Below are 10264 nucleotides of genomic sequence, written 5' to 3' on the forward strand. Positions count from 1 at the left end.
CCACCTTGGCCTCCCAAAGTGCTGGGATTACAGGTGTGAGCCACTGTGCCCGGCCTGTCATTGCTGTTCTTTAAATTCCTAATGTTCCAGTTTTCTCCTGGCTCACTGCCTCCCATGAAACACTCACTCCCTGTCGCCTCCCCAGCCCCTGGCACCCCGTATCCTACTTTGTGTCTGTGAATCTGATGACTCTAGGGACCTCCTAGGAGTGGAATCACACGGAATGTATCCTGTGTCTGGCTGCTCTTATTCCGCCTCATGTCCTCAAGGTGCATCCACATTGCAGCCTCTGTCAGGATTCCCTTCCTTTTCACGGCAGAATCATATTTTGTTGTGCGGATGGACCATGCTGTGTGTCCACTCATCCATCGCTGCTCCCACCTTCTGGCTGTTGTGAATTGTGCTGCTATCAACATTGCTGTTAAACAAATAACTGTTTGAGTCCCTGCCTTCAGTACTTTTGTTTTTTTTATTTTTTTGTTTTTGTATTTGTTTTGGAAACAGTCTTGTTCTGTTGCCCAGGCTAGAGTGCCCTGGAGCAAGGGCTCACCACAACCTCTGCCTCCCAGGTTCAAGCAATTCTCCTGCCTCAGCCTCCTGAGTAGCTGGGATTACAGGCACGCGCCACCTCGCCCCACTAATTTTTGTATTTTTAGTAGAGATGGGGTTTTGCCAGGTTGGCCAGACTGATCTGGAACTCCTGACCTCAGGTGATCTGCCTGCCTCGGCCTCCCAAAGTGCTGGGATTGCAGGAGTGAGCCCATTTGTTTTGAATATACGCCTGGGAATGTGATTGCTGGGTCCTGTGGTAATTCCATGTTTGAGGTTTTGAGGAGCTGCCAGACTGTATTCCTCAGTGCTGCACTGTGTTTCCCACCTGCTGCCATGCAGGAGGCCCTGTTTCTTCACCTGTCGTCGTCGTGCTGACAGCAGCCATTCTTTTTTTTTGAGGTGGAGTCTCACTCTGTCGCCCAGGCTGGAGTGCAGTGGTGCGATCTCAGCTCACTGCAAGCTCCTCCCGGGTTCAAGCGATTCTCCTGCCTCAGCCTCCTGAGAAGCTGGGATTACAGGTGCCCACCACCACGCCTGGATAATCTTTTTGTCTTCTTAGTAGAGATGGGGTTTCCGGGGTTTCACCATGTTGGTCAGGCGGGTCTCAAACTCCTGATCCGCCCGCCTCAGACTCCCAAAGTGCTAGTATTAGAGGCATGAGCCCCCGCACCTGGCTGATGGCAGCCATTCTGCTGGGCCTGAGGTGGCTGGAGCTGATCTGTTGCTGCTTTTTGGGTGCTGCATGCTTCCTCCCTGCCGAGACCAGCTCTCGGTTGGGGAGACCCTAACCCAGTGGTGCTAGAAGAATTAAAGACACACACACAGAAATACAGAGGTGTGAAGTGGGAAATCAGGGATCTCACAGTCTTCAGAGCTGAGAGCCCTGAACAGAGATTTACCCACATATTTATTAACAGCAAGCCAGTCATTAGCATTGTTTCTATAAATATTAAATTAACTAAAAGTATCCCTTACGGGAAACGAACGGATGGGCCAAATTAAAGGAATAGATTGGGCTAGTTAACTGCAGCAGGAACACGCCCTTAAGACACAGCTCGCTCATGCTATTGTTTGTGGCTTAAGAATGCCTTTAAGTGGTTTTCCGCCCTGGGCCAGCCAGGTGTTCCTTGCCCTCATTCCTGTCAACCCACAACCTTCCAGCGTGGGCGTTAGGGCCATTATGAACATGTTACAGTGCTGCAGAGATTTTGTTTATGGCCAGTTTTGGGGTCAATTTATGGCCAGATTTTGGGGGGCCTGCTCCCAATACCTCCCCAGCCTGGGCTGCTGCCCCTCACACCCCCCCAGATTTTGGGGGGCCTGCTCACGGCCTTGGTGTTCAGGCTGAACCCATCTGAACACATTGCTCTCCTGCCAAGCTCACCACTCTGCCTCGTCCTAGCTGTTCTGCTGTTGAGCCCACACAGGGAGGGTCTATTTTTCAGGTCTGAAATTCCCACTGGGCCCTTCTTATATCTTCCATGTCTTTGCTGATGCCCTGGTGATCTGTTGGAGCATTTTCCTAACAGCTACTTTAAAGCTTAGGCCAGCTGGGCATGGTGGTGTGTAACTGTTGTCCCAGCTACTTGGGAGGCTGAGGCAGGAGGATCACTTGAGCCCTGGAGGTCAAGACCAGCCTGGGAACATGGCAAGACCCCAGGTCTACAAAAATTTTAAAAAATTAGCCAGTACTAAGAAATTAGTACAGTGAGCCTGTAGTCCCTGCTACTTGGGAGGCTGGGGTGGGAGGATCTCTTGAGCCCAGGAGTTCAAGGCTACAGTGAGCCCTGATTGTGCCACTGTGCACTCCAGCCTGGGCAACAGAGTGAGACTCCAAAAAAAAAAAAAAAACACTTGTGTCAGAGAGTCCTAGTGTCCGTCCATCTTGGTGCGCTGACGGCCTTGGTGTTGGGGTCTGCACGTTGGGGTCTTCATGTTGGTTTCTGCCAATGGCCTTGGCATTGGTGCCTTGGTGTTGGGGTCTGAGTGTTGGTGCCTTGGCGTTGGGGTCTGGGTGTTGGAGTCTGGGTGTTGGGGTCTGAGTGTTGGTGTCTTGGCGTTGGGGTCTGGGTGTTGGTGTCTTGGTGTTGGTATCTGCTCACGGCCTTGGTGTTGGGGTCTTGGCGCTGGGGTCTTGGCATTGGTGCTTCAGCATTAGGGTCTGGGTGTTGGTGCCTTGGTGTTTGGTCTGCCGATGGCCTTGGCATTGGTGCCTTGGTGTTGGCATCTGGGTGATGTGATCTTGGCATTGGGGTCTACTGACGGCCTTGCCATTAGTGCCTTGGCACTGGTGTCTTGGTGTTGGTGCCTTGGCGCTGGGTTCTTGGCACTGGGGTCTGCCGAGGGCCTCTCTGTATGAGTGGATTCTCCTGGTCATTTTCCGTGGAGTCCTGTGAGCCTCTGGGCCTTGTTCCATCCTCTGGAGGACGTGGGTGGTCAGTTCCCAGCTGCGAGTCCCCCCTGCCCTGTGGGAACTGTGGCCCCAAGCGCACCACCACCTGCCCAGCCCTCCTCTCGGTGCTGCCTCTTGTCCCTGGCCTTGGCACCCGGCAGCGGCCTCTGGACTCAGTGCCTTTGGTTGCTCTTTGGGAAAGGATCCGCAGCATGGGGTGAGCCTAGCAGATCGTGAGCAGCTTCACGGGGTGGCTTTCCCCACGCACCTCCCTCTCTGGGGGCTCTGGTTACCCCACTCCGCTGGCTTCTTCCACAGTCGCTTCTGGGGCCCAGTGGCAGGAGGGTGGAAGGACAGACAGTGCTCAACTGTCTGCTAGCTCAGGAGCTCTTCGGATTCTGGTCTTTGTCCCCGGCTGTCTCTGGCTGCCTCAGGGCCCTCAGGTGCCGGCTCCCACTTCTGTGTAGGCCGGAGCCCCTCCCACCGGAGACCCAGGTGCCATGAACCGCTCCCTCACCCGAGCCCTTTCCATTTTTTTTTTAATAATTAACAAATTCGCAAAATTAAAAGGACAACACATATAGCTGTGAGGCAATATTTGCACTTAGTATTTTTGTTTCTTTGTTTGTTTTTTAATTTTTTTGAGGTAGAATCTCACTCTTATCGCCCAGGCTGGAGTGCAGTGGTGCAAACATGGCTCACTGCAACTTCAACCTCCAGGGCTCAAGCGATCCTCCCGCCTCAGCCTCCCGCATAGCTGGGACCACAGGCATGAGCCACCCGGCCTGGCCTGCATGTACTTTTATTTATTTTTGAGATGGAGTTTTGCTCTTGTTGCCCAGGCTGGAGTGTGGTGGAATGATCTCAGCTCACATACAAACTCCACCCGCTGGGTTCAAGAGAGTCTCCTGCTTCAGCCTCCCAAGTAGCTGGGATTACAGGTGTCCTGCCACCATGCCCGGCAAATTTTTTATTTTTATTTATTTTATTTTATTTATTTATTTATTTATTTATTTATTTATTTATTTGAGACAGTCTCACTCTGTCCGCCAGGCTGGAGTGCAGTGGCGTGATCTCGGCTCACTGCAAGGTCCACCTCCCAGGTTCACGCTATTCTCCTGCCTCAGCCTCCCAAGTAGCTGGGACTACAGGCGCCCGCCACAACACCTGGCTAATTTTTCGTATTTTTTAGTAGAGATGGGGTTTCATCGTGTTAGCCAGGATGGTCTTGATCTCCTGACCTCGTGATCTGCCCGCCTCAGCCTCCCAAAGTGCTGGGATTACAGGCGTGAGCCACCGTACCCGGCCATTTTTTGTGTTTTTAGTAGAGACGGTTTCACCATGTTGACCAGGCTGGTTTCGAACTCCTGACCTCAGGTGATCCACCCACCTTGGCCTCCCAAAATGCTGGGATTACAGACTTGAGCCACCGTGCCTGGCCCCTGCACATACTTTTAAAAATATCAATCTTTTTCCTTACACAGGGTGAGAACTCCGTTTCAGTCGACGGGAAGTGCAGTGACTCCACGCTACTGAGCAGCTTGTTAGAAGAGATGAAGGCGACGCTGGCCAAGTGTTGAGAGCTGCCTGCGAGCCCCGCACCACCTCGCGGAGCACGCGCCCAGGGACCGCAGCCCTGACGTGTCTTGCCTCTCCTCGGTTGTGTGTACTGTACCCAAGCCTGAGTGTTAATTTAACTCCATGTTGTCCGCCGTGTAGACATCCGAGGTCATATGTTGCGTTGAATTATCTGACCATCCTTTTTTACTGTGACTCTTCCCACTCTCTTCGGCAAGAAGTCCCCTTCTCGTCCCCAAACCAGCAAGGGACTCCCCCACCTGGGTCTGTGCCCTGCCCCGTGCTGGGGGCTGAGTCCTTGAATGTGGCTTCAGGGGCTCCTGTCCTGGGCCAGGGCCTGATGGGCACCACGTGAGGGGTACTTGGTGGACAGGGTGGGGCTGACGTGGCCTCCTCTGGGGTTGCCTGCTTTTGACCCAAAGGTCCTGACGGTGGCGTCTGGGGAAGGGGAAGGAAGGGCCGCTGTCGCCAAGGTTTTCTCTCCCAGAACCCACAGTGGGAAAGCGGTCTTGCCAGGCGTTGTCCATCGTCAGTGTGCTCGTGGGCTGGTGGCTGGGTCCTGGGATCCCAGGCCACGTGCCAGCCAGGCTGTGGGCGCGGCAGGGCCAGGGACGCCAAAGAGAGGTTGCGGTCAGAACCATGGACGGGATGGGATGAGGTCTCTCTGCCACCATTCTTCCTGGTCAGCAGAAGTGCATCTCGGCAGGCTTGGGTTTGGGGTGGGGGTGTGTGGTCGCATCCCCTGCTTGCCACTGTGCGCACCAAGGTTTCCCAGCACCCTTAGGAAGGCCCGGGCAGGACCTGGAAGCACCGGACCCGGGCTGTTCTCCTGTGTTGAAGGAGTGTGCCCAGTGCCCTTGGGCAGGACCTGTGAGAGCCACCTCACAAGCAGAGCCCCCACCAGGCAGGGCAAGGAGACTCCTCTCACACCCCATGGCCAGCGTGGGCACAGGACTGACCCTTCTTCAGAGATAATGACATTTTATCTTTTCCTTTTGATGAAAACTGTCACTTTAGCATGTAATCTATTACAGAATCCCATGCAGTGATTCTAGGATTTGAAATTGTATGATGTGTTACATAAGAATTTGCTATCGACATTCCCGTATGAAGAAGAGAGAGACATATCACGCTGCTGTCATGATTTTGTGTCAAGATGATCCAATAAAGTTGTAAAACAGGCATTTCCACATGGGGTCTTCTGCCTGGCCTGGGTCATGCGGCGCTGCAGGACTGGAGCCTCCCTGGGTCATGCGGCGCTGCGGGACTGGAGCCTCCCTGGGTCATGCGGCGCTGCGGGACTGGAGCCTCTGCGCCTCAGCTCATGGGCCCCTGGGAGGTGGCCTCGGTCCCCAGCACCATCCAGGCCTGGGGCTCGGGCAGTCACAGGCCAGGGAATCCCCCACCCCATGGTGGCCTCAGTCCCCAGCATCTCCACCCAAGGCCATGCAGGGGAGCAGGTGCCCGCTCTCCCTCCCCTTCCCCAGGAGCCCCCCGGGGCAGGGGCAGATCCAGAATTGAGAAGTGTGGAAGAGCAGCCACCCTGCCCCCAGGTGAATTTGCCTCCTTTTCACCAGCCTGACACCTTGAAGACGGGAGCCTTGAGCAAGGTGACGCTGGGTCAGTGAAGGGAAGCCCCTGTCCACTCTAACCCAAGACGCGGCCATGGTGGCGGGCGTTGGGTGGCAGGGGGCTCAGAGCAGCACAGACGGGACCCCAGCCCCGGCCCACACCAGCATCCTTTCTAGAAGACCATGCCTTGAAAGCACCTGCCGCGAGCCTCTTGTTATCTAAACACGCTCGCCGGCCTCAGAAGAAGCATCCTTCACAGCCAGGACCCGGCACCATCACTCCTGACGCTGTCCCCAGTGGCCACTACCACGTTCTCCCCCGACATGCGTGTGGCTCCCATGGCCCACGGAGCCTAGGAGGCGCTGGGTCACCTTCCCACACGCCGCTCCTGACCTCAGCAAATGTGCCCAGGCACCCCTCCCGTGACGGGAGCCTGAGGCAGCCACAAGACAGTGCATGGAACCCATGGAGGCAGCAACAGTGTGCTCGAGGATGTTCTCGCCAGTGTTCTGCAGCCGCCCCAATGCCGGAGCAAAGGGACGCTCGAGGAAGCAAAGAGACCGGCAGGAAGCAAGGAGACCGCTGGGCTGAGGTCGCCCGAGTGAGAATGGGACTTGGAGCTGCACCGCCGCACAGATGGAACACGAGTCCCTCCCTCCTGTGTGTCAGGCTCCATCAGCCAGGGTCAGGCAGTCGTGGCCCCGACTCTGGCCATTATGCCACGCCTGTCACTGCCACAGATGAGACAGCCCACAGTTCCTGTGTTCCTTGGCTCGGGTCTGACGTACGTGACCGCAACACCTAAACGCACTAGTGCTGGCCCTGGTCTCAACCACGCTGTGGCCTCGCTTTGGGTGGAAGAACCCAGGTGCTCTGTGGGCTTGCGTGAGCCTACCCATGTGCGCTCAGGTGGGCCACGGCCCCACACCTAGGAGTCCGGGGACACTCCCTGAGGCCCTGTGAGTGTGGCTCCGAGTCGGTCCCCCATGGCTGTGGACCCGAGGCCAGGACCTGCCCTGCTCTGTCTGGGACCTTTAGGCCTCCCCAGAAGCCCACCTCCAGCCCCTAGAGGCTTCCCCCTGCCCCGACAAGAACTCTTCTGCAAAGAGAAACATCAGGGACTTTAATCATCACATCCCGCAGCTCTGCGGACCTGCGCACAGCCCACCTCCATTCCCTCCCTCCCGCCTCCCGGCCCTGGCCAGCTCCGCTCTGTCCGGGGGTGGAGGGGGGGTCCTGAGGCAGCAGCAGCCCAGCTCCAGAGGGACAGGCAGGGGCTGTCCAGCCGAGACCCCGCCCCCACGTTGCCCTGGGGCAGGCCCAGCTGCCGTCAGTGCTGCTTGAGACACTCGGCAGCATCTTCCAAAGTCAGGTTGGCCAGGTGTGGGGGCTCCAAACACCTTAAGGCCGGCGATACCAGGCTGTGGGGAGATGAGGCTACCTCAGCTCTCCACGTCCCTCACCCCCTGCCTCCCTGGGGGTCTTTGCTGGGGGGCCCCAGGCCTCTCCTCCCAGTTGGGACGTGTGGTCCTATGTGTGGCCACATCCACGACACCCGCGTGCCTGGGATTTCAGAAGGGTGTGGGGGCCATGGCACGCTGGTGTTGGCTTAGGAGCACCCCTTCTCCCGAGGCCTCCCTTCTCTGAGTCACTCACAAGGCTGGGGTGGCTCTGTGTGTCCCAGGCCAGGAGAAGGAGGAGGAGCGTGGTTCGTTCATGAAAACCACCACATGGGTGTGGTTGCAGAGGTGACATCCAGCAGGTGTCCCAGGTATAGGGAGAGCCCCACCTGCGGTGCCCCCCTCCTCTCTCCCTTTACCCCCTCCCCCTGAAGGCCAGGTCAGGGCGGCCTTACCTCATGCTCGTGTCCTGTCTGAAAGGCAATGTGGGGCAGTCAGCCCCTCCATGGGGCACCCTTAACCATTGTAGGGAACCCTCCCAGGCTCTGACCACAGACCTGGGACAGGGGTGGAACCAGACCCTATGGGGACCCTTTAGGCAGGATGCCCCCCTCCAGCTGAGGATCGAAGACCTTTGAGGGAGAAAGGGGCTGCAGCCGCCTCCTGTGCAGAGCTGGGTTGAGGTTCCACCTCCTCAGGAACCCCTCTAGGACGTGGGAGCTGAGGGAGCCAGCCTGTGCCCCACACATACTCACCCACGAGCTGCTCACATATGCACACTGCCTGTGTGCGGTTTGAGGAGGGGACTTACTTGTGCCAGTTATGTCTACAAGGACAGTGGGTTTGGACTCAGGAGGCCGAGTGGCCGTCGCCAGTGTTCCCTCCCAGGCCCAGGTGAGCTTGCTGCCACCCGAAGACCCCGCTCACATGTAGTTCAGGAGGCCCTGGACAGCTGACTCCCACTGCTCCGAGGACCTGTGGGACGCAGGCTTGGAAGTGGTGCGCCCCTGAACCCCCGGCCCCGCCCTACCCTGATGACGAGGGCCAGGTGGAAGGCGGGGAACCCCCTCCAAGGAGAGCCTGGGACCCCAGGGACAGCAGGGCCCTGGCACGGGTGGGTGTGATGCCTGAGCCCTACTCGCAGTTATAGCCAAAGCAGGCGACATGTGAGTCTGTGCAGTTGTTGCAGGAGATGGTCTCGTACTGGAAGATGCCTGAAACACATGACAGCCGCCAGGGCTCCCCTCGGCCTCCAGGGCCCCAAGCTGCCGCCGGCACGCCCCTCAGCCTGGACGGAGCCTCGCTTACCACAGTGGTGCTGACAGTCGATGCGGCCTGTGTGAGGGCAGGACAGCGCCATCTTACCAGGCCCAGCCTTGTCCCCAGTCCTGCCTCCTCCCAACCCTCCAAAGCCTCAGGGCCTGTCCCTCGCCACTGGGGCCCAGGCTCACCTGGTTTTCATGTATATGTGTCCATGGCCCGGAGGGAAGGGGTCCCCAGGTTGACCCCCAGCGTGGGATGGAGCAAACTTCAGGGGAGGGCGGTGGGAATACACCCAGAGCCTCTCGGGGCTACTTAGGGGAGGTCCCCGCGGGGTGATGGCATTGATCCTTCAGGTGCTGGGCTGGGTCCCTCCCTGGAGAGCTGCCCTCCTCCCCAGCTGCCCGGTGCCAGGTGCCCTGTTCACATCACTCCTGCCTCAGCCAAGCCCCTGGGTCTCCGAGGCTCTGGGCAACACCTCCCTCCTCTGAAGCCTTATTTGCTCACTTTCGATGATGGCGTTCTGGATGAGGTGCACCTGCTCGCGGAAGATGTTTCGCAGTTCGTTGGGGAAATACCCTGAGGAGTCGAGGCAGGAGAAGGTCAGGCTCAGGCGGTGGGCGGGGTGTCCTGAGGTGGGGGGGGGCCCCGCCTCGGTTTCGCGCCCCTTACCCGGGAAGTACATCTTCCCCTGGTACAGCTGATCCATCATCTGGTACACTGCTGTCGCCACTTGGTCCAGCTTCTCCCGGGCTGCGGGCAGGAGGAGAAGCCAGGTGACCGGCCTGCCCGGGGGTCTCGCTGGGGGGGTAGTCGGGACTGGGCTGGGCTCCGGCACTCACTGATCTCGGCGGGGATGGCCAGGTGCAGCTCCTTCATCGTGTCGTCGCTCCAGTCGGTGAGCAGCACCCCTGACACTGGGATGTCGCCCACCCACCAGGACTTGAAGTTCACATGGTTGCGGTAGAAGGAGAACTTCTCGGAGAAGTTGCTGTGGCAGTGCAGACAGCCGTGGGCCAGCGCCGCCGTCAGTCCCACCAGGCACAGCAGCAGGGCCATGCCCGTCCCGGCCTGCCGCAGGCCAACCAACGGCGCTGCTCGCGCCACACCCCTCAGCCGCGCACCAACCAACGGCCCGCACTCGGGCACTAGGCCGTGTCTCCTCCCTCCGCGCCCCACCAGTGCAGGTCCCGCCCCCTCCCAGACCCAGCCCCGCCTCCGTCCTCAGCCGACTACTGACGGCGCCGGTTCCGCCTCCAGGCCCCGCCCACGACCCGCCCCTCAGAAGGCTCCGCCACTGGCTGGGCCCCGCCCCCAGGCCGCGCCCTACGCATGCGCCAATGGCCCGTGCCCGCTCCTCGGCCGGCTCCCGCTGAGGCCCCGCCCCGTGTCGCAGCCACGGTGCAGGCTCCGCCCGCAGGCCGCGGCCCCAGTAGCTAGGCAACGGAGACCTCCTCCCGGCCCGGTTCAGGATGTCCCAGGGCTGCTGCCCGGAACTTGGCTCCGTGCG

At 58.8% G+C, this 10264-nt stretch overlaps 2 protein-coding genes and 1 pseudogene across 8 annotated transcripts in view; 2 read left to right on the forward strand and 1 right to left on the reverse strand.

Annotated features, from left to right (window-relative positions):
- The window catches only part of AP3D1 (adaptor related protein complex 3 subunit delta 1), a 48916-nt gene extending 43210 nt beyond the window's left edge, over positions 1-5706 (forward strand). The window contains exon 32 of the mRNA XM_030795889.1: positions 4429-5706. Within this exon, the coding sequence (XP_030651749.1) occupies positions 4429-4524 (96 nt within the window). The 3' untranslated portion in view covers positions 4525-5706. The remainder of the gene's footprint in view (positions 1-4428) is intronic.
- On the forward strand, positions 4825-5704 carry LOC105739077 (annotated as a pseudogene). The gene has a single exon (XR_001114938.2). The product of XR_001114938.2 is annotated as an uncharacterized LOC105739077 (transcript).
- A 1491-nt stretch (positions 5707-7197) lies between the features above and the next one.
- IZUMO4 (IZUMO family member 4) lies at positions 7198-9973 on the reverse strand. Of its 6 annotated transcripts, none has more exons than XM_030795933.1 (10): positions 9597-9973; positions 9427-9507; positions 9262-9333; positions 8803-8829; positions 8633-8708; positions 8422-8469; positions 8306-8320; positions 7950-7967; positions 7751-7765; positions 7198-7515 (listed from the first exon to the last, which is right to left on the reverse strand). In XM_030795933.1, exons 1-10 carry the CDS (start codon positions 9811-9813, stop codon positions 7425-7427), a joined length of 660 nt encoding a protein of 219 aa, XP_030651793.1. In that variant the 5' UTR covers positions 9814-9973; the 3' UTR covers positions 7198-7424. The 6 variants fall into 6 exon arrangements, 5 of the variants coding, with proteins under 5 accessions (XP_030651793.1, XP_030651794.1, XP_030651792.1 ...); XM_030795934.1 differs by having other exon boundaries at positions 7751-7804; positions 9597-9912; XM_030795932.1 differs by lacking the exon at positions 8803-8829 and having other exon boundaries at positions 9597-9912.
- Between the last annotated feature and the right edge of the window lie 291 nt (positions 9974-10264).

Source organism: Nomascus leucogenys, chromosome 17, assembly GCF_006542625.1.
Source record: "Nomascus leucogenys isolate Asia chromosome 17, Asia_NLE_v1, whole genome shotgun sequence".
Taxonomy (NCBI): domain Eukaryota; kingdom Metazoa; phylum Chordata; class Mammalia; order Primates; family Hylobatidae; genus Nomascus; species Nomascus leucogenys.